General features: G+C 37.2%; 1 protein-coding gene and 1 long non-coding RNA gene across 3 annotated transcripts in view; one reads left to right on the top strand and one right to left on the bottom strand.

Moving 5' to 3' along the window:
- LOC127420797 (uncharacterized) overlaps window positions 1-23,739 on the bottom strand; it is a 59,341-nt gene that overhangs the window by 30,155 nt on the left and 5,447 nt on the right. Inside the window, exon 2 of the long non-coding RNA XR_007893881.1 lies at window positions 15,216-15,326. This is a non-coding gene — a long non-coding RNA (uncharacterized LOC127420797). The remainder of the gene's footprint in view (window positions 1-15,215; window positions 15,327-23,739) is intronic.
- On the top strand, window positions 16-21,973 carry LOC127420781 (histone H3-like centromeric protein A). Of its 2 annotated transcripts, none has more exons than XM_051663323.1 (5): window positions 16-340; window positions 608-755; window positions 4,977-5,092; window positions 5,313-5,387; window positions 18,871-21,973. In XM_051663323.1, the coding sequence occupies exons 2-5, from the start codon at window positions 635-637 to the stop codon at window positions 18,997-18,999; spliced, it is 441 nt and encodes a 146-aa protein (XP_051519283.1). In that variant the 5' UTR covers window positions 16-340; window positions 608-634; the 3' UTR covers window positions 19,000-21,973. The 2 variants fall into 2 exon arrangements, with proteins under 2 accessions (XP_051519283.1, XP_051519282.1); XM_051663322.1 differs by having other exon boundaries at window positions 21-340; window positions 603-755; window positions 18,871-21,970.

Here is a 23,739-nt window from a genome sequence, read left to right as displayed (position 1 = left end):
GCGGGACTTCCTTTCTACATCCGTTGACCGTTAGGCATTCATTAATAGAAGAGTGAAAGGCCCGTAAGGTCTAAATAAATAGTCTCTGATTTCACCTCTTTAACTTATTTCAGAAGAGCTGTTTTCTCCTAAAGTTGCTAATACATGGCAGTAATACACTGTAAACATCGATCCATACAACAAAGTAAGACTTCAACTTCATCAAATATCTGGCGAACGGCCATTGTGACGTCACGTGCCCATCGGCCCCCTCATTGGCCAGGCAACTGCGTGAGCTATTGTGCAGCATTGTTTGAAATCGCTTGTACACGGGATTTTAAAAACTACAGGACTCAGCACGGTAAATAGAAACGTTTTTTCGTGTTGTTTGATTGCTTGATATTTATGGAATATTGCGCTCAGACAGACTGAAAGTGATTGGTGTCGCGCAGTTGTTGTGTATTGATCTTTATGGATAGTTTATAGTCTTAACTCTGTGTTTCCTTGAAGTTTCCGTCAGTTAATGCGAGATCGTCGTTTTGCACTGGTGTTTGCTTTGGTTATGCAGCGGCTGCATTACTGCAGTCACACTCGACCGACAATTGCATTTTTTTGTGTTGCAGTGTAGGTGCAGTCGACCTGATACTGTCTGGACATGCGGCAGAATAAATCCGCACACAGGCGGAAGCCCTCGGCCCCCCGGCGCAGATCTCCTCCTGCACCCCCGCCGCCGCCGCCCTCCACATCCCGGCGCCGACGCACCAGCGGACCCTCGGGTGAGTTCGGCCACATCTGCCGCTGTGAGCAGGGCGATTCATCGGGTCTGTTCTGTAATTGTGGGTTCAGGATTGATTCATGATCTGTCACCATTGTGCTCTTGATCAACACTGAACCCATTTAATCATAAGTGTTTTCCATGTTGTGTGTGTTTGTGTTTTACATGGAAAACCTGGAAATATCAGGGGATTTAAATTGAGATTTCCAGGCCTGGAAAAGTCATGGACATTTCTGTTCTGAATCTACAGTTTTCTAGTTTTTCTGTGCTCTAAAATATTTCATGAGCCTGATCTTGGTCTTATGTAGAGTAAAAGATCCTTGCTACTCAATGAATTAGTCAAAGCCGTTCACAAATCAGTCTAAATGATTCATTCGCAAATCAGTCTGATTCTAAATTATTTTTAAAATTATGTATACAGTTCTTACAAATGCACAGATGTGTCATGGAGATTCATTGGTCAAAAGGGTGAAACCCCTGATTTGAGTTCTTGAATAATCCATTAAAATAAACAAGCCTTTTTGTACAACAGAGTAGGGCTGCAACTAACGATTATTTTAATAATCGATTAATCTAACGATTATTCAACTATTCTGCAATTATTGCAAAGCTTAATCATTAGCTCTTAACTGATTATTCAGCTTGTGCTCCAACTTAAAATGTTGTATTATACGTGCTTACTAACAATAAAAAGGATCAAATCATCTTTTAAAAATACCTCTAAATGACATTCACTGAATTAAAGGGAAAAATATTTTTTTATTAAGTTTAATTCAATAAAGTAATTCACTGCAAAAATCTACTGTTTTCCTTGTACAATTGTCTAAAAATACTAAAAAACAAGATACATTTACTTGAAGTACCATATAAGATATTTAGATTTGCTCTGTGTATTTTGTATTTAAGTGTATTTTTTCACTTGGTTATACTTCTGTGAGTGCAGTAAAGACAAATGTACTTATATTCAAGATCTGTTCTCTAAAAGCAAGTCTAAATATCTGATATGCTGCTTCGATTGGGTGAATGCAATTTTTTTTTTTTTTTTTTTTTTAATATTTAAAAACATTTGTATTTTTAATATTATATTCAACATTCTCAGATAATTTTTTTTTCCTTCTGCAGTATAGCTGCTAAAGTAAATGTTTATTGTTTCAAAGGAGTTTTAGATATTTATATTGGAAAATAAGCTAAAACAAAAACAAATAAAAAACGTATTTTGTTGCCGTGTATAATGGGGCGAAGACTATCCTCTCTCACCTTTCTATTCACTTCAATCCATCTTTATCTCACAAAATAACAAACTCTCTCTTATTAATAAAGCTGCGTGTTGTCGATTTTCTTCAAGATAAGAAATGCACAGTGACACATATATTATGATTCAATAAGCCGTGAGCCATCACGTTATAATCTAGCTGCATTAAGTGTGCTCGAGGGATGAGCGTCCCGTGTGCATCAGACGGGTGCAGTTTCAATCTCTCCCCCTTAGATCGGGACATTCACACAACTCATAGAAGAGGTGCTGATCGCACAGAGGAATGCCAGTTTCAGAGTTTGTAGTTATTTACATGATCAGCTTCTGTATTATTTGAACTTTAATAAAGCTGAATAACTGTATTTAAGATGTAACGCCAGGGTGTTTCCTTAAAAGAGCTCCTGCTCTTTTTCCACAACGAGTGCTTCTGTATTTACTTATTTTGTGTTTTTGCATTATAATTCCCTCATACTTTGCGATCTACATCACCTGAAGCTGAACAGTGCATCTGCACTGTGATCTGTGTAATTCTTCCTCTCCTCAGTCAGTCGTGAACTGCAGTGCTGCTCTCACGCGTCATCATGAGAGTTTAATGTGATCTCATGTTATGTTAAAAGAGATCAAGCAACTATTTGATAACAAAAAAATGTGCTGACATTTTATTATCGACATTGTCGACTAATCGTTTCAGCTCTACAACAGAGTTTTCTTTCAAATACAAAATTGGTCACTGAGATCCAATAAAGATTACAGTAAAGTAATATATTTCAGTATTTGTAATAATGGGTAATTGTGGGGAAGTATAACAGTCAAATCTCATGTTTACATGTCCTGTGACAAATCAAAAAGACTCCCTTCAAATATTAAATGCACTATTTGTATCTATATAATGACAGGTATTATTTTAAATGATGCACCTATACAAAATTGTTTGCCTATACCGATATCCAGTTATTTAAAACATCTACCTATATACCAATAGTTTGGTGTTTTTTATTTTTTATGCTATCTTTTTTCAAATCACTGATAATTATTCAAACAACTTTGAAATAAATTTTAAATGTAAATCTTTAATGTGTCAGAGGATCTGGTCTCAGTTATAAACAAAACACAAAGCACATTATTAACTCACATTAATTGAATTCTGAATGATGAAGCTGAAGCAGTCTCCACTTTACACTGAAAACCCTAATAAGTTGACTCTACTCAAGTGTTTGTGTAAACTCGTTCCCTTAATTGAATTGAGTGATGGCGTCTCCTAAGTTCACTTAACTTTGTGTTCATAGAATGAACTGAACTATTTTAATTAAGGTAACTAGATGAAAGTAGACTTAACTCAGAAATGCTATATAAATGTTGTGTCTACTTAATTTTACTTGAACAGACTCAAATTTAGATTATACAATAACACATCTTAAAAAAGAAGATTAGCACTGATTCTAGGTCAATAAAAACGTAATTCTCCACAGAAATGCAGATATACCTGCACTTCAGTTGCACATGCACAAGGAGAACTGCTGTAGTGTGAACAGGGTCCATCTTGACCAAAAGGGACACAGATCACCCTAACGGTGATATCACACAAAACAACATAAATAATACCAGAGACTATTTAGCAGAGATGGGCCACTTCTTTTTAAATGAATTGGAAAAATTAAAACTCCCAAACATGAAGCTCTGAGCACCCAACGGTCAACGGATGTGGAAAGGAAGTCCCGCCTTACAGGTAAAAGAGCCAATCTCCTTTCAGATACAGACATCTCCTGTCAATCAACTCACTAACTCGCATGCGCATTAGCTATACAAGCTGTTAAAATTGTGTGTTTTAGCATAATCTGAGTTAAAGAAGCACAATTTAGGATTCCAATATTATCAAATTTTATTGCTGATTTGAAATATGTTCTTTGATTGTAATCTTGATCAACCGTTTTTGAGATTTCGGCATTCCCCCATTCAAGTAGATAGGAGCTGCACTGTCATGACTGGAAATAGCCTCCCTTAGAGCATTACAAAGATGACCGACAGTGGACTGACTTGCTAGAAATCTTCAATTATACTACAAAAGAGCTAAAATCTCTGTGAATTCTTAATAACAATTATTTAAATGCTCCGATATGTTCCCTTTGACCAAGAAATCAGTTAAATAATTCAAGCGAATGGCATTGTGGGTAGTCCCCATCACCAAAATGTTGTACTCAATAGTTTGAGTTATTAACACCTAAAGCCTTAAGTGTATGGGTTTTTAACAAAAACAAATTCAAGGAACTTCAATATTTGAATAATGAGCCCAAAACTTGACATTTCAAGTAATGTTTAGTTAAGACAACATGATTTTTCCAATAATTACAACATTAGAGTTTGTAGTGTAGCTTTAACAAACTCTGCATATTCCTTATTGTGTCGAGCTTTAAGGGGAGTAATTTAAATTAGTTTTACCGGTATTTCCACCGCATGAAATTCTAGCAGTCAAAGCTTACAAATCACAACTCTGCTCTTATTGTTACCCAATTCAAAGTAATTCCACACAATAGACATTTTCTTTCACACAGACCATGGGTTATAGGCTAACTGTCTCGCATGTTTTCCCACCCTGCTTTTTGAAAAATAGTCCGATGGTAAAGATTATTGCTTTTTATATACTGATGTTTGGCTGATACATCAGTGCATCTCATTATTCTATGCTTCCTTTTGTCTTTCAAAGGGGCAAACTGGAATAAATTGGTGCTGGACATGTGACTATAGTATTTACACCAGCCATGTCAAATGTTCACATTAAATCAACACACCTCTGTAAAATACATCAACAAATCTTCTAAAGACCCATCAAACTCAACTACATTTTAGGTTACTTATGTAACTGGTGGGATTCAGTAACCTCAGGTTTCTCCAAGGGAACGGAACCTGTAATAACTGAACTGTAAGTCACAGCATCATCTTAATAACTAGCTTTATGTGTGCTGTCTTTTCTAGAGGCATCCCCACGCAAGAAGCACAAGTTTCGTCCTGGCACGCGAGCTCTCATGGAGATACGCAAATATCAGAAGTCCACAGATTTGTTGCTGCGCAAGGCCCCATTTTCACGACTGGTACAGTTCACTTTGTGATTCTGAGCATCCTTTAACATTCACTCTTGACCCCATGACAAGCCTTTGACAAGAATATCTCATTCAAGTCATGAATAAGCAGCAGTCAGCACTGCTTATGTGTGAAAAAATCAATTGATTTTTATCATCTTGAATATCTCATTATATAGGCTATGTGTGAGAGTGATGCAAACATTTGTCATGTATTCATTGATGCTGACAGGTGCGAGAGGTCTGCCAGACATTCAGTCGAGTCCACCTGATGTGGCAGGGATATGCTCTGATGGCTTTACAGGAGGTAAGTGACGGTTAACCTTTTTTGCCTTTTACATTGTATTGTAAAATGAATAGTTCTGTTCCTGGAAGCTGACTGATCAATGTCAAGTGGTATGTCAGGGACCACATCTCAGCAGAAGGATGGCACTTCATGAATTTTCTTAAAGGAATAGTTGACGCAAAAATGATAATTCTCTCGTTATTTACTCACCCTTATGTTGTCTCAAACTCGTATGACTTTCTTTCTTCCACGGAACACAATTAAATATATTTCCATAGATGTATGATGTGTTTATGTCCATACAATGCAAGTCAGTGGGGTCCAAAACACACTCTGCACATGCGTCAAGCGCTAGGAAGTGTAATTGAGCTTCAAATCATGATCGCCAAGGACAATGCTGATGTCAAGATTTATACTGGGTGCTTGAAGTACTTGAATTTGGCTTTTTTCAATTTAAGTCTTGGAAAAACCTTGAAAATAACAATTTTTACCAAGAGGTGCTTAAAAAGTGCTTGAATGATAGAAAACCTTTAAATATGTTGCTTAAAGGTGCAGTATGTAAAAATGTTCATGTAATATATGCCTTTTTTTTTTTTTTTTTTTTTTGCCAATGTGTGAACGGCTTGTAACGCAACTTCAAAAATGAGCCCTTCCCGGACTTCCTAGGTTGCCTATTAAAGCCTGTAGGCTGATTTTCACGCGAAGGGAGCGGGTCGGTTTTGCCGGGAAAATCCAAAGGATGTGACGTTTATGCGCACTCCAGAGAGCCTTGCCCTAGTGCTTCTCTTCCGCTATTCAACAGTGACAACAAACAGTCTGCAACAGTAGGTAACTTAGAGATGGAATCCAGCAAATATCCGGCTCCCAGCACAACACCGACTCCTACACAAACTCAGAGTAAGCCAAAAAAAAAACATTTATCTACTGAATCCCATCTGGCTAAGCGGGAACGTGATTGTGGTCGAGTGAAAACTAGAGTGAACAATGCCAGGGCATTTGGTTCCTGGAGCGACATTCGTTTCGGTTTTGGGGATCAAAACTGACCCTGAATTGGCATTCTTCTTACTGGACAGGTAAGCTTACATAACTGCAAATCATGTGAAATATAGTGCCATATGGATTGATCTGTGTAATTTTAGCTAAACTACAATAACACATGAAATGAATGCTAGAAAATGTTCAAGATAATGTAAAAAGACCCATTCATTAGTGTAACATAACTTGGTTATACAGAAAATATATACATTCTATTATTATAAAACAATAGCTCATTGAGATCATATAAATGCAGTCAGTGTATCATGCAAAGAAAAGTAATTACTTCAAACTGCAGTCTCGCATAGTCAGACCTATATCCACACTTTGTTTTAGCCCTGTTCCAGCACTGGAGAGTCAAATATAATAAACAGTCTCAAAGTTTGTAGTAAAACAGTCATAACTGTGTAATTTTAATTATGCTACCTCAGCTGACAGCATGATGCCAGTGAATCACGTTCAGCCTCTTTGTACGTTACGTCATTGTTTTGGCGATGCTCGCATCCCTATGGAGTGTGTGCACGAGCAGAAGCAACAGGTAGCTGGCTGCAGTTCACTTAATGGCCACAGGTGTCATTAATAACAAGGGTTTCTGAATCTTACATACTGCACCTTTAAATCATTTAATAAGTTAAATGTATTTATTTTCGGGAAAAATGCGTATTCAGTCCTGTTACAGAAAGAAGACACACTACATTACTGCTACAGCCAAACACCAGATCCCCCTTCCCGCTTCTTGTTCTCACATACGGCTCATGTCTAGGGTTGTTCGATTCCAGAAATTTGGGAATCGCCTCAGATTCCTGGTTTTGGAATCTTCGGAATCGATTCGAAGAGTTGATTCCAGGCTTATTTGTTCGATTCTTTTTCGATTCCAAAAAAATTGGAGGTAAAGTTAAATATCATGGTAAACAGCTCACTACAAAGTGTTCTTTGCACTGTTTATAATAGTATGAATGACATTTACTATTAATAGGTCCATTCAAAAATGAAATCAGGGCCTGTATGCATATACCAAAGCGCCATGCTTCAATCCCATGAGCTACAGTAAATTTGAGGAAAGTTTGAATAGATGCGCCTGCATTTCGGAGAACTACCGCAAATAGTCTTAAAAGCACAATTTAACCTACATTGAAATTGTCTGTTACCACTCATAAATGCATTGTTTAGAAAGAGGTTTATATTAGAATGTACAGTAACTTTCCTCTACCGTTTGTATACTGCATAAAATGTCCAAACAATACAGTTCAGTTTTAATAAATCCAGATTGTTGGGTGTCACGTGACGCCATGCAAGAAGCAGACGTGTGAGCGGCGAGCTTTGCGCACTTTACTAAATTTAATTATTTTCATGTTATAATCTGGTGAAATTTGATACACCCAGTTACACATTTGCTCTTTGAGGCAAAACATGGCAAAGACACTTACGTGTTCAGGATGAAAGCCCCGACAGGCCTACAGACCGGGGACTTGATTTGGAAGGCGTGGTGGGAGAGGAGATCCAGCGTCAGTTGTCCAACATGTCGGTGATGTTGACGAAGGTTCTTGCTGACTTGGAGGATCTCGCTGTAATACGTGGATCGATCACGGCGATGGAAATAAAATTCTCTGAGATAGTTACAAGAGTGACTGATGTTGAGAGACGAATCGATTTTCTGGAATCTTAGGAGAGGGAATTAACCAGTAATCCGCCCGCGACCAAAGTTGATTTGGAACATCTCCTTGAAAAGCTTGAAGATCTTGAGAATGGAAGCCGCAGGAATAATGTTCAAATTGTTGGAATTCCTGAGCATGAGGAGGGCAGATATATGGTGAAATTCCTAGACGAACCTAGATTCCCTGCTCGACATAACAGGCCACAAGCTGGAAATCGAGCGAGCTCACAGATTTGCTGAGGGAGATAGACCCCGATCGATTCTGGCCAGATTTCTGAGATCATCCGATAAAGATCTTGTTGTGCCAGGCGAGGAGCAAAGTGAAGCTTTCTTTGAAGAACCATAATATTTTCTTGTTCCCGGACTTTGCAAGTTCGACGAGAGAAACGCGATCAGTTCAAGGAATGTAAGAAACTCTTACATCAGCGAAAGATCACTTTTGCTCTGATGTTCCCGGCCAAACTGAGAAAAGAAACGAAGGACGGTTGCAAAGTATTTACATGTCCCAATCAGGCAATGTCTTTTATTGAATCAATGGGTGAGTAAACTGCGTTGGCTCCGCCGAGCGGCTGGAGCTTGTTTTGTGAATAACACTTTTCCTTAAAGAAACCTTTGAATTGATGAAATATTATTTTTGCATTGAAGTTCCAGGCCAGTTTGAGAGTGCACACTATGGATGACCACAAAATATCTACATGCTCGCACAAAGGGTGTCTTTTATAAAGTTGACGGATTGTGTAAGTCATGGTATATACGTTTATGCGGCCTCCAAGTGAATTGACTCGACCATCCGGGGAACCGGGATGCCGGTTTTGTTTCTTTTTGTATTGGTTCCGCCTAGCGGCTGGAGCTTGTTCTATTGAATAACACTCCTTTGGAACAGCTGTGGATTAATCTGTTCATTCTTCATGCTTATTCCTCCTGCTGGCTGTGGTTTGTTTTGTTGAGTATTTTTACGGGACATTGGAATGATTATGTCATCTGTTGAACTCATAACAGCTGGCTCACGGAACATTCGTTTGTCTGTCCGAGGAATCTGAACGGTTTTATATCAGCTGGAATTTGTTTTGTGGAAGATCACACCTTTGAGACAGTTCTGTGAATGAATCTACACGTCCTTTGTGTTCATTCTTCCTATTTGCTGGGGTTTATTTTACAAAGTATTTTCTGTTATGTAATTTTGCCTCACAAATTTGTGAGGCAAAATTGAGCAATCCGATGGCAACGTTGTCGTGTGGGCTTGAGGGCCTTCACGTTTTTCTTTTTTCTGTTTGTTTTGTTCAGGGGGAAGTTCGGGGTTTGATTGTTTCACTAATGGGGAATGTGGTCTGTATAATTTTGTTTTTGACACACAATTTATTTTTTCTACTAAATCAAAATGTCAAATGTTAATATGAGTGTACTATCTCTCTCTCCACATGGAATGTAAATGGGTTGGGGGACCCCATAAAAAGAAGGAAGGTTATTACTTTTCTTAAACGTATGAAATATGATAGTGTTTTTCAAGAAACACATCTCTCCCTGCAGGAAGCTGAAAAATTTGGGAAGATATGGGGTGGACATGTTTTCTTTAGTGCTGGCTCAAGTAAAAGCAAGGGAGTCATTATATTGGTAAATAAATATCTACAATTCAAATGTCTCAAACAGACTAAAGATAAATTAGGAAGAGTCATCATTGTTTTAGCTGAAATTCAAGGTTGATTTTGGCTAATATTTACGCACCTAACGCTGATGATCAGGGCTTTTTTATAGATCTTGATGGGATGCTGCAAACCGCTGGCACCCCTCATGATATAATATTGGGAGGAGACTTTAATCTTTTGATGGACTCAGTCCTTGATCACAGTGAAGCAAAAGTGTGTAAACCCCCTAGAGCAACATTGACGCTTCACAGGATGTGTAAAAATATTGGTCTTACGGATATTTGGAGACTTTTCAACCCATCTGTTAGGGACTATACATTTTTTTTTTTTCATCAGTTCATAAGATTTATTCTAGAATAGATCTTTTATTGATATCCAGATCCCTCATTTCATCTGTTGTTGATTGCTCAATTGGAAATATCTTAGTCTCAGATCATGCCCTGGTAAGTTTAGAGGAGTTGCCATATACAGAGAAAAAGAAATCGTATAGTTGGCGCCTTAATGTGTCCCTTTTGCAAAATCCTGATTTCCAACAAATGCTAAAGACTGAAATCAATGTTTATATGGAAACCAACTGGTCCTCAGTATCCTCTGTGGGCGTGGCTTGGGAGGCACTTAAGGCGGTTCTTAGGGGTTGGATCATACAGTATGCCTCATTCATTAAAAAATCCAAAGCACGAGAACTCGTGGAGTTGGAAGAGAATATTAAAAGTGCAGAGGCAGAGCTGAAGCGCCATATGGTAGCTGATGGCCTCAGAGAATTGACCCGATTGAAATATAGATATAATACTATTTTTTCGCGGAAAGTGGAGTTTTGGTTATTCAGGGCAAGACAGTCATATTTTGAGTCGGGTGACAAGGTAGGGAAGCTTTTGGCTAGATATATAAAGTAAAGAGAGTCTCTTTCTATCATTCCCTCAGTGAAATCTGCTGGTGGTGAAATTTTTACCTCGGCCATTGATATTAATAATGCTTTTAAAGAATTCTACCTTGATCTCTATAGTTCCTCGTCTTCATCTACTGATGAAGATATTAGAAACTTTGTGGAACCATTAGATCTTCCTAAACTGACGATTGAGCAAAAAAACTCTTGATTCTGAGATAACCTTGGAGGAGCTTGACGAGGTAATTAAGTCCCTACCTACTGGCAAGTCTCCAGGGCCAGATGGTTTTGCCTCAGAATTTTTTAGATCTTATGCTACAGAACTGGCTCCACTTTTGTTAGAAGTTTATACTGAATCATTAAAGAATGGAAAGCTTCTTCCAACCATGACACAAGCCCGGATCAGTCTGATTCTTAAAAAGGAAAAAGATCCAAGCGAGTGTAAAAGTTACCGTCCAATCTCCCTGATCCAATTAGATGTAAAAATATTGTCAAAAATTCTGGCTAACCGATTAAGTAAGGTTATGATATCTCTTATACATATAGATCAGGTGGGATTTATTCGGTGCCATAGCTCTTCTGATAATATCAGGCGTTTCATCAATATCATGTGGTAAGTAGCGAATGATCAGTCTCCGGTTGCTGCCATCTCACTTGATGCCGAAAAGGCATTTGATATGGTAGAATGGGATTATCTTTTTAAAATTTTGGAAATGTATGGGTTCGGGAGTACATTTATTGGTTGGATTAAGTTACTTTATAAACACCCCGTAGCAACGGTATAAACAAATGGATTAATTTCAGATTATTTTACTCTGAATAGGGGCACTCGGCAGGGTTGCCCTCTTTCCTCATTATTGTTCTGTCTTACCCTGGAACCATTAGCAGCTGTGATAAGAAAGGAAGATGATTTTCCAGGGGTGACGGCGGGAGGTGTGGCGCATAAGCTTCTGCATTACGCAGATTATATTTTATTATTCGTTTCCGACCCCACTAGATCTATGCCTTGCCTCTACAGAATTATTCATTCCTTTTCCAAGTTCTCAGGATACAAAGTCAATTGGTCTAAATCCGAAGCTTTGGCTTTGACAGCATACTGTCCGGTAATGGCCTTCCAGCCGGGCGCCTTCCAGTGGCCCAAACAGGGCATTAAGTATTTGGGAATTTTATTCCCAGCAAATTTGTCTGATTTAGTTAAAGTTAATTTTGATCCCCTAATAAAAAGGTTTTCGAATGATGTGGACAGGTGGGCTTCATTAAACTTATCGATGATTGGGAAGGTTAATGTAATTAAAATGAATTGTATTCCATAATTCAACTACCTGTTACAATCTCTCCCAATAGATGTCCCCCTCTCTTATTTCAAGCAATTTGATAGCATAGCGAAGTCCTTCATTTGGAATGGTAAGCGTGCCAGGTTAAATTTCAATAAGTTACATAGGCCGATTGACAAAGGTGTGTTAGGCCTACCCAAGATTTTGTTTTATTATTATGCATTCGGTCTCAGACATTTGGCTCATTGGTCGCTTCCACCTGAGAGAGCCCCTCCCTGGTTTTGTATCGAAAAGGAAGCTCTTGCCCCTATCTTGCCTCTGCATAGCCTTTTGATCAAATTAATCGGAGAAGTTAAGTCACACCCCGTTATTTTGCATTTACACTCAATATGGACAAAAGTGTCCAGAGTGTTTAATTCGGATATTTAGTTAAACGTTGCCTCGAGCATATGGCAGAACCCTAAACTATGCATTAATAAGTCCCCTTTCTGTTGGTCAGATTGGATTGTGAGGGGGGTTAATACACTCAGTGACCTATATGAGAGTGGAGTATTGAGACCTTTTGAAAATTTGGTTCAAAATTTTGGGATTCCCAGATCTCAATTTTATAAGTATTTACTGCTGCGGCACCTACTCAGCACTGTTTTTGGGAGTGGCACGCACCCCCCTAGTGCGGCAGATACTCTGGGAGTGGTGATTACTGCTTTTGGAAAAGGTCATGAGGCATCAGTGTATTACTCCCTGCTAAACGTTAGATTTTCGCTTTTATAAGTGCAGCACATTGATCATTTAAATTTTAACATACTGATTTATTGATGTGATCTGGGAAGCTGACTCAACTCTGCTATCTTGTTGTAGACTTGTGTTGTAACATCGAGGACGTTATTGTATACCAATTTACTGTCACAAATTTGGCATGTTACTTGATTATTAGAAAATCAGAGAAACAGCTTCTGGAGTAAATTCACACGAAAATAACAACATATCTAAATGTGACTTCTTATTTTATAATTGTGTGTAATTGTTGTTAATAAGTAATTAAAAAAAATATTTAACCATGATTTTACTACAGTAATATTGTAGTAGTAACTATGGTTAATTATGTGGTAACTATGGTTTAACTAAATATCATGGTTAAACTATAGTTACTGTAGTAAAACCATGATTAATTTTTGTAAGGGTAAACAAAACAGAAGTCTAATAACTTTCTGTTTAGGCTCACAAATGTAAAAAAGAAAAGAATGACTTGAATTATGACTACATTTTTTATTTTAAATGACCTATTTTATCCCAAGAAACCACAACTAAATCAATTTAATAGAAGTATCGGTATCGACGATATTGGACATGAAATTATTGGTATCGGATTGAAAAGAAAATAAGTGGTATCGCCCATCACTACTATACAGGTCTGGAAAGCAGCTGTTTTGAAGGACTTGTGTGATACACATGAACAAATGTTATGGATATACAGATGCTCGTTAAGATGCATTTTATAATTCTTTTGTAAATTGTATTAGTGCTGTTAGGCTTCCGAAATGTGTAGCAGTTAGTGGTCGAGGAAATAAACACAGTCCGAAAATACTAACCGGTTTCTCTGAAAGGAATCGATGCTGGAGTCGATTCCAACGTTTCGAGTCTATTCTCGATTCCCAACGCCTCGGAATTGATTTCCAGCTCTACTGGTGTCATGAATCATGGAGAATAAAGGATTTCTTTGAATATTTTTTGCATACTTCTCTCTGTGTGCTGTATGCTTCAGATCCACTTACAAAAAGATGTTTTACAAAAAAAAAAAAAAAAAAGATTTTCATGACTGTCGGTTCTATTAACGTTTCTCAAACACACTGTGACAGTGTTTCGACAAGCGCTGTTCAATTGCGTGTACAGCAAGAAACATACAGCGCGACCAGTAGAGTCAAACTGATGAAGAAATAACTCTTATGAGCTGGTTCTTTTTAACCATATGGGCAGAGGCAGACCACTGCTGAAGCAGCACATAGACGGCGCTGTCACGTGGCACCTGTTACTTTTGGCTGCACTGTTCAGAATGGGCCAATCACAATTAATTGTTACTGGATGATTTAAAAACATGTTTTATAGATACTGCTGTGGCGGATTTCACAAGTATGAATCAGTTTTAATTAAAAATGACTCTCCAGAGTGAAAAAATTAGATTTGAATGCAGATCAGTGGAGGATTCAGTTTGAGAGTTGTCTAGCACCTCCTTGTGTAATTAATTAATTTATAATTGTATTTATTTATCACATATTATACATTTGCACATATACAGTGAAATTCTTTTTTTCACATATCCCAGCTAGGCTGGGGTCAGAGTGCAGGGTGATCAGTAACCCAGAGCCTTAACCGCTGAGCTACCACTGCCCCTGTAAAGTGTCCCTTGACTTTTTTAGTCATGAAAAAGCTTTCAAATAGTGGGGGAAGAAAAATTTAAAAAGGTATAATTCTATAACCTAAACTTTAATGATATGAAATGTCTTGACTGTTTTGCTAATTTTTTAGAAAATATATTTGAAATTGTCAATTGCCTGAAAAAAATCCTTGTCCCTTTCATCTGGTACACCACTTTTATGACTATGTTGTACTTCTTTTTAATAAAAGAATTGGTGCAAGGCTGAACAAGTGACAAAATGATAATAATTTAAATAATTAAAAAAGAATGTTTGTACCTTGATTTCATGGCATTAATGTTAATGTTAAAACCTTTTTTTGTTTTAACTTTTTTTTTTTCCACAAATGTTTGTAAGGTCAAAGTTCATAGGCTGCTTAAATATGCATATAATAAATTTCCCAGCATTTTAAAAAGTTCTTAATTCACATTTAAATGTAATATTTTCACACATTAGTTTGGAGTCGTAAACCATTTAACCCTCATTAGTGTTAACCCATGCTTCATTCGTGAAACAAAATTAGATAATAAAAGAACAACCGTAAACAAAAGTAAAATTAATGTCAAAATGTTTATGGGCAAAAACAGGACTGAATGGAAAATTTCTATATTTTGTAAGTTGGAAAGTCACATTTTTTTGAGAATGACCCATTTGCATTTTGTGTGACTTTAGAAAACATGAGAAACAGCGCATGAGTCATATGGATTACTGTTTACGGACCCAGTTATTCACTTTTGTTGGAAAGCGACGTGCGTTTTAAGGGAGCACACTACAACTGCACATCAGTTTCTTCATGAATGAACCAAAAATTGTTACTGTGAGAATATGTAGTTAAAGATGCACATTGAGATATTTTGTACTTATAAGTGGTGTTTTATAAAAAATAAATTAACTGAATGAATAAAATATTTGTATTTAAAATGAACGAATAAAGAATTGTTTTAATGACCTTGAGAGTCCTTGAATTTCACTTTGTGCCTTTTGGAGCTTGGAAGTTTGGACCCCTTTGACCTGCATTGTGTGGACATCATATCTCCATCTAAATATCTTTGTTTGTGTTCTGCAAAAAAAAAAAAAAAAAAAAAAGTCATTGCTATCACTATTCCTTTAATAAAATAACAGTTCAATAAAATAACATGTACATTTCACCTTAAAATCAGAAAAAAATAAATGAAGGCTATTTTTTTTAGGACCACTGGGTCATTCTCATTAGTCCAATGTGCCTTTTATACAATAAATGTTTAATGAATATTTTTTTATTATTTTTTATTTGTATTTCCCTTTGTTCTCAATTGTGACTCTCATTCTTGTAATGCAGTATTTCTTTGCATTAAATTAAAGGCAACAAATACTACTAAGTCTGTCAAATTAAAATTAGAGTTTCAAATATTCGTCGAATTTAAAATAAAAGTGCACATTTGAATGCAAAAAGGGTGCATTCGAATTTGTGTGCCAGCACTGACTTTTAGTGGCGCCGATGCACAATGAGGTGATGATGACGTAATTACGTTTGAATGTTTTGGTTAACCTGTCCGGCTCAACCCTCTAGAGGTGGCGAGGTTGCGTAGTTCATTCGAAATATGGCAGAAAATGAGCAGCACAGTGCGGACTCAGAAGATCTTGGTCACACCAAAGCATCTTAAATTGCGGTGTGGTGCTTCTTCGGTTTCTGGAGTATCTGGGATGAAGTTGTTGACAAAACTAATGTCGTTTGTAAGTTGTGTCATAAACAGCTCTAATATCACTCCACAACATCTAATTTAAGAGCACACATGCAGTCTTCTCATCACGAAGAATTTTCTCGTGAATGCCAAGATGAGGGGCCAGCATTAAAACAGTCCCGGGTAACTTTGTTTTACACCACGGCTTCTACACAGCTGCTACCTGCCGCAAAACAGGAAGAAATCACCAAAAAGCTGAGTGAATTTATCTGCAAAGATATGCGCCCAATAAGTATCACAGATGGAGAGAGCTTTCAAAACATTGTTCATGCACTCAACCCACGTCATCATATTCCTAGCCGGGCTACAGTGAGCAGTCACATTGCTAAACTTTATAATATTGCTGCAGAGAGCGTGAAAGCCTCCCTGAACAACCGAAAAGTGGCCTTGACAACTGATGGCTGGACTTCTCTGGCCACCGACGCATATGTCACAGTAACTGCATTTCATCACAGATGACTGGGAAATGAAAAACTGCGTGCTGAAAACTGAAGAGCTCAGAGAAAAATCATACTGCCAAAAATGTGAGTGAAGGCATAGTGCAGATACTGAGGGGATTTGATGTCAAATTGGAGTCGGTGATTTCAGTGACTACGGATAATGCAGGGAACTACGTGAAGGCAGTTGAAAGCTACATGAGACGAGTGAACATTCCATGTTTGGCACATCGAATCAGCAATCAACAGACTGCTGCCATTTCAGCAAATCGGCTATTGACAGTTACCTGCTAGAGAAGAAACGAAAACTGCTGGGGCTGAAAACAGACAAGCTTATCAACGACTGCCCGACCAGATGAAACAGCACATACGACATGATCGTGCGTGCCCTGGAGCAGCAAGCACCTGTGGCCGCTGTCATCTGGAGTTGACAACAAGTGACTGGTTCTGGTGGAAATGGTAAGAATAAACATCAGTTTTTAACTAAATGTTTGTTACAGTACAATAATTAGTCCAATTATATCACTCGATTTGAGCCGGCAACGTTATTAATTTTAGACTGTTTATTTACAGGTGAAGAATGTTCTTCACCCTTTCAGGATCACCACAGAGGCATTGTCAACGTACAAATACCCGACTGCATCGGCTGTCCATCTGATGCAGCATATTCTTATAACTTGGCTCCAAATATCTGCTAATACCAGCTCAGCAGTGAAAGAAATGACAAAGAAAATTGCCGCTGATCTTGGGAATCGCTACCCTGATGAGAAGCAAGCAGCATTCATGCTGCTTAACACAGCGAGCTATTTAGACCCACGATTCCACCAACTAAATCATTTGTCAGCAGAGCACAAAGCAGAAGCATGAGCGAAAATATTGTCTGAGTTAATGGCTAGACTGAAGGAGCCAGAAGCTGAGCGCACTGCTGATGGGATGAAACAACCTGCTGAAAGGAAGACTGCACTAGCTGCCGTGGGCAACCTGTTCGAGAGCATGTACACTCAGGCCCAGGAGGACAGAGCCGAGGAAGGCACCAGAGGTTTAGAGCATGAGCTGGCTATGTATGAACAAGAAACTCCGCTACCTCCTGCTGATCAGTATGTCTCCACGTATTGCGCAGCTGGCCAAGACATACCTGAGCATACCTGGCACATCGGCCAGAGCTGAGCGCGTCTTCTCATAAGCTGGAAACATTGTCAACAAAAAACGTTCAGCACTTGCTACAGATCAGGTCGACCGTTTGGTGTTTTTGACAAATAATATGTAGCTTACAAGTGTATGAGTGAACAGTTTCAGAATGACAGTTTCAATTTCGTTTTGTTGTGTTTACATACCGCTGTCAGTTGAACCATTTGTTTTCTCATTTTACTGTTTTACTTAAGATTTGTTATAAGAAGAACTGGCCTGAGAACCTATGTTAGTCTTTTAATTTTATCATTTTATTTATTTCAAGATGGAATGCACATTTATTTACATGTTCTTTGCATTAAACAATTTAAAATGATGGTGTTTTGTTTTTGCATAATAGTTTTATGCAATTTATGAAATGATATTTGTTTTATGCAATTGCATGCAGACTAGCACTTTAGTTTAAAACATAATGCACTTTTGTTAACAGCCAGTTATGATGATTGCATTGATTAAACAATTTACTGCAGTGCTTGGTTTGGTTTATTTGCTCCTTGCGCCCTCTTGTGATTTTAGCTGGCAAACCTGTAGCATTTTATTATTATTATTATTATTATTATGTCTTTTAATAATCAAATTTAATTTGAATTTCTGAAATATTTAAGTAAAACATTTGAATTTAGTTTTTCAGCCCAGTTGACAGCCCTAGTGCTACCACTGTGTATAAACTCTTTAAAGTTTATAACATATTTCTCCCTGCATTACAGTAGTGAGACTATTTTATATATATATATATATATATATATAATATGTATAAAAATATATAAATGTATAAAAAAATTTGAACTGTAAAGAGTTTACAGATAATTACAGTATTTGTTGCCTTTAATTTATTGTTGCACTTGCTTAATTGAAAATGTCACAATGAATGAAAAATTTGAATGATTTCTTTTGAAGGAAAAGGATTTATTTGATTTTGGGTTAAATCTGACCTGGACATGTTCCTGATAAGTTTCATGAGATCCACCCAGTAATCGCTTTATAAAAACAATTAGGTGCTTGAGGCTGCTGTATTGTGAATGCTGTCCATTGTGCTTACCATTATAGTGCCTTACAATAAAGCACAGCCTCACATCAGTCGCTTAATCATAACTTTATATTTCATATTTCTGTCATTTGTTAGATGTTGGTTTTAGTGATTCTTTATTAGCATTACGTTGAATCCACAGCAGTTTGAGTTCATGTTTGGTTGTAGTAATTTTGAAATGTATAGTTTGAATATGAATGTGTTGAATTCTTGTTATTTCATGTGATTCAGGCAGCAGAGGCGTTCATGGTGCGTCTGTTCTCTGATGCCAATCTCTGTGCCATTCACGCCAAGAGGGTCACACTGTTTCCACGTGATATACAGCTCGCCCGGCGAATCCGAGGTGTTGAAAACATGTGAAGGTGGATGATTTTCTCTAACTTTTTGGATTTGAAGAAAGTGGAAAGACACTTTCTGAATTTCCTGGACTTTAATCTTTTACTTCAGGCCTCGAAATTAAACTTTAAAATAGAGGAAACCAAATTTTTGTCTGAAATTGAAGTGTTGGTGACACTTGGACTTTTAGTATTGTAATATAAAACATTTTATTCTGTGTTGTAAAGTTACAAAGATTGTGTTCTTTCTCTGATGATATTTGTTGATAATAAATGGATGTTTTGTAGTCCTGCTATTTGTGTTGGCAGCTGTTTGCAGTCCACGTCACAAAGTGACCGCTTCTTTCATTGCATTACAATGATAATAGACGATTGTCGAACAACATTTCAGCTTGCACTTGTGATCTGGAAAATGGCTTTCAGTGCAACTTTTCTTTAAGAAAATGGGCAGAGTAACAGTGAAAGTTCAAGAACATAGATAGCTGACAGCTTGTTAAACTATAGCACTTGCATTTTCAGGGTTAGGAGGGTTACTTTTGAAATGTATTCCACTACAGGTTACAGAATACATGCTGTAAAATGTAATTTGTAATGTATTTCGTTAGATTACTCAAGGACAGTAATGTATTCTAAATACTTTGGATTACTTCTTCAGTACTGGTAGATTTTTTTCAATTGTTTTGACAATAAAAACTCTGCCAGTACAGTAAGACAAAATAAACATGTTAAAAATACATTCTCTGAAAAACCTAAATATCTTATGCAATGTTGTTTCTAAAACAAGATAAATCAAATTGATCTTGTTTTAAGGATTTTTAGATATTTTTACAGGAAAACAATACAACAATTATTATCAAGAATATGATTTTTGCCCTAATATCAAAGATCTTACTAGAAAAAAAGAAATTATGATCCAACGTGAATTTTCTTGATTAAAAAATATGATTGTGTCTGGTAACGTGCATGTAAAATGGCTAGAAATAGCATTTTAGCTTAGTGTAAAGCTGACAATTTACACAAGGTTTATTTCTATTTCTTCTGCTCCAGACTTACTTCAAACTTACTTCTCTGTCTGCTCGTATGAATGTAACACATCATAAGAAAGTGTTTCACCGCTGTTCAAATGCACTTTGGATTGCATCATTTATATGTATAAATGTTTTTCATCTGAAAGGACTAAATATTAAATGAAACAAATGACAATAAAATGCAAAGTAATCTCTTCAGTAATCAAAATACTTTTTGAATGTAACTGTATTCTAATTACCAATGATTTAAATTGTGACTGTAGTGGAATACAGTTACTTATATTTTGTATTTTAAATACATAATCCCATTACATGTATTCCGTTACTCCCCAACCCCGTGCATGTTAATGTTGTATTAATCCTAAACACCGTAACATCAACAACTAATTAAAAGCAGATGTTTGCTTAAAGTGGACGCTACATTAGTTCCCTCGCTAAATAACAAATTTTATCAACTTATTAAAGAGTAAAGTTTACTCTTGTGCCCAATCAATTGTTCTTTTATTTCTGTTTCAGGTATTTATTCAGGACATAAGGCAAAAAATAATCTAGTCCATGACACTGATCTAGTAACTGGAATTTAGTCCTGTGCATCCTTCTCTGCACAAGCAGTGGTTCTGTTTGCTGGTGAGCTGTGATATCACATGGGAATAGTGATTAAAAGAGCTAAATGATAGAGATTTCATAGCTGCAATGTACAGAGATGATCAGCTATTGTGGCAACGATTTAGACTAATTTATTTTGGAGTTTAGCAAAACAAATATTGCAACTTATTGTAAAGGGGAAAAAAACATACATTCTGTCCTCTAGATGGCAGAAAATCTCTTAATTGACCCAGATTTCTTCATAAAGTTATTCTGGATTTTCATTTTATTATTTATTTATTTGTAATATCCATTTATTTACAATTACAGAAATAGAGGAACGAGTGTGTGTATAATTTTGATTTATTGTTCTTGTAATAGGAAAGCTATTAAAACTATTAAACATTTAAGTAATCTATACCCCAACATATACAACATATTGTCACTTTTCTGTCAATTTTCTATTGTGTTCTCACATTTAAAAAAAAAAAAAAAAAATGAACTATGGTAACGAATTGTTTTTTCTATGTTTTATTTCCTTGCATGAAAGTAAAAAGAATCTGTGTTCACAGAAGCAAGTTTATTAACCTGAAGCCTATATTTATTGTCTTTGATAAAAAAATAAAAAAAACTGCAAACAATATATGCAACCAGGAGACTTTGCTTTCCTTTTCTTAAAAACAAAAAACAAATCAAGGTTCCAGTGAGGCACTTGCAATAGAATTAAATGGGGCCAATTTTTCAGGGGTTTAAAGGCAGAAATGTGAAGTTTACGGATTGGCCACATTCACTTCCATTGTAAGAGCCTCACTGTAACCTCAGTTTGTGCTGTTTTTAAGAAAAGGAGGGAGAAGTCAAAATTTATGGTAATCAAAATTATGCCACAAATGCTGTCGATTGACCTTAACTTGTATTGAAATTAGTGCTTGAAGTGGAAGATAAAAAAGTGCAGGTACACTCCTTGTTAGTATTAAACCTGATATTTTTGGGGAGAAATATAATATACTCTGAGACTGTTATTGTTCGCAACATATGTTTATTTTAAAATAATTAAATAAACTTGGGGTTTTATAAACTGAACTGGGGCCAAACTTTTTTTGTTTTGTATTTATTACTTAACACTTTTATTGTAACTAACATGTCAACATGAAAAACAAAACTGTTAATAATATGTGTTTATTTACATTAAAATAATATTTAATTACCTTAAAAGAGGTATTTAATTCAGATTTTCAAGTTTTGGCCATATATTTCTGAAATGTGTCTGATCTGGCAGAAGAACAAACATGACCTCACACCCTCAACTAACAAATAGGTTTTGATTAACTTTACTTTGAAAATAAAAATATAAAATGTACGGTTATTGTTTATGAATCTGAGGAAGAATATTTAGATCTGCTTAAGTCTGTATCTTTGATATAATCAACCCACATTAGAGAACGGTGTCAATCTAATGTTGAATTGTCTTTTTACACAAAATAAATGTAGCCTAAAACTGAAAAAAAAATAGCATTATGTCTATTTTTCCTTTTTTAAATTGTTATTATCCTCCCATTCAATAAGGCCAAAATTAGCCTTTCCTTGTCCTGCACACAAGAGCCAGATACTTGTGCACATAATAATCATTAGACACAGTGAACAAACTGATTTGATGATGTTCAGGATTGTGAACTCTGACACATCTGTATACAGAACCAAACACAGTCGGGATGCATGTTTACCGGTTCAGCTTCACATCATTTTTTTATGAACACTACAGAAAAGAAGGGAGAATTAAAAGCAAATTTTCCTGTGTATTTTGTTTGAAGGTTCGGTTCCCTATTGATTCAGTTCACTCGACATTGCAGTGAAACGCTTTGGGGAATTACTTTTCCACAACTTAGTTGAAGCTCTTGTATCATAACGTCAATCTTACGGTTGGCAATGGTGTTTGAGCCCTCCCGTTTAGGCGCGCATTTGCCCTATATAAGCTCAGACACCATTTCTTCAGAATTTTCGTCCTTCTAGATCAGCCCTCTTCGCCATCGACGGACACCTTCCAGCAGATGGGATTTCCCTGCAGATGCATCAGGATGTTGTTCGCCTGACTCTCAGCACCTGCAGTGAAAGACTCACCTGCCCCCTCTAGTATTCCGGCGAAGAGTTTCTCCGCCTCGCCCTCCCGACTGCTTCCTCTGTGTAAATTCTCGAGAGACCACATGAGGAAGTATGGTGGGGCCGTAAGGTAGTGATGGAAGAACCCGAGGAGGCTCTCGTGCGGGCACAAGCCCCACGAGCCCCTTGATCTTCCCAGGTAGCATCTTCACCAGTGCAGTATGCACGTGACGACCTCCGGCACACGGTGTAGTCATATTCGGCGGGTCTGATGATGATAATGATGCTGTGTCCCTCGTAGCAACAGACATGGGAGAATGGTCCATGGAGAATGTTGCAGCCCCTCCCCCCAGCGAGGGTGAGGAGCACACACTGGCCATTGATATGAGCTACTCCGTGTCATTGTGTGGGCGGTCGAGGAGCTCGGCCTTGAGTGGTTGCCTCCTTTCGAGCTGGAAAGTTCTCATCTGTATGAATGATTCCTGCACACCGTCTGCCATCAAAAGACCGTGGTTCGGAAAGTAGTGTCATTCTTTCCTGAGGTTCACACGGAGCTTACTGATACCTGACGCGCGCCCTACTCTGCGCATACCCACATCGGAGGGGCTGCCATCCTCAGGCATATTTTAGTGTCTTTGTACTGTGACGCAAATAGCACTGTCAGTCCCCAGTGGGAAGAATCCCCCTGGAAGTATAGTGTTTATAGGAATCTAGAGCTCCTGCCTGTTCTATTATGTTTTGACTCGCCCTTCCCCGCTATTCTCACTGGGAACGAGTCCGTTTTTATTGCAATGCTTCCTTGCATTGCTTGAATAGTGTGCATATCTCGTAGCAGCTGCTCGGAGCATGCTGAAGGCTGAAAAACTCGGTTTTTATCTGCATCTGCATCTGTGACATTTGAATTGAGCCCTCTTTGGGTTCTGTTCATAATGATCACATTCAAACAATTCTCTCTCTTGTTTTTGATTTGTATTGCACACTCATAAACCATACCTTAGTGTACTTATTAACTTCGGTTCAGGCCATTCTTTTTATTTATTTATTTTTTATGATTAACA

This window comes from Myxocyprinus asiaticus, chromosome 30 (genome assembly GCF_019703515.2).
Source record: "Myxocyprinus asiaticus isolate MX2 ecotype Aquarium Trade chromosome 30, UBuf_Myxa_2, whole genome shotgun sequence".
Lineage (NCBI taxonomy): Eukaryota > Metazoa > Chordata > Actinopteri > Cypriniformes > Catostomidae > Myxocyprinus > Myxocyprinus asiaticus.
The sequence above is the reverse complement of the archived record's forward strand: the minus strand, read 5'-3'. Positions and strand labels throughout refer to the sequence as shown.

Bases quoted from the DNA above. Each gene is read 5' to 3' on its own strand.
- LOC127420781 (XM_051663323.1), top strand. From the start codon at position 635: ATGCGGCAGAATAAATCCGCACACAGGCGGAAGCCCTCGGCCCCCCGG. The intron at 756-4,976 runs GTGAGTTCGGCC...TGTCTTTTCTAG, and splicing joins ACGCACCAGCGGACCCTCGG to AGGCATCCCCACGCAAGAAG. The intron at 5,093-5,312 runs GTACAGTTCACT...TGATGCTGACAG, and splicing joins AGGCCCCATTTTCACGACTG to GTGCGAGAGGTCTGCCAGAC.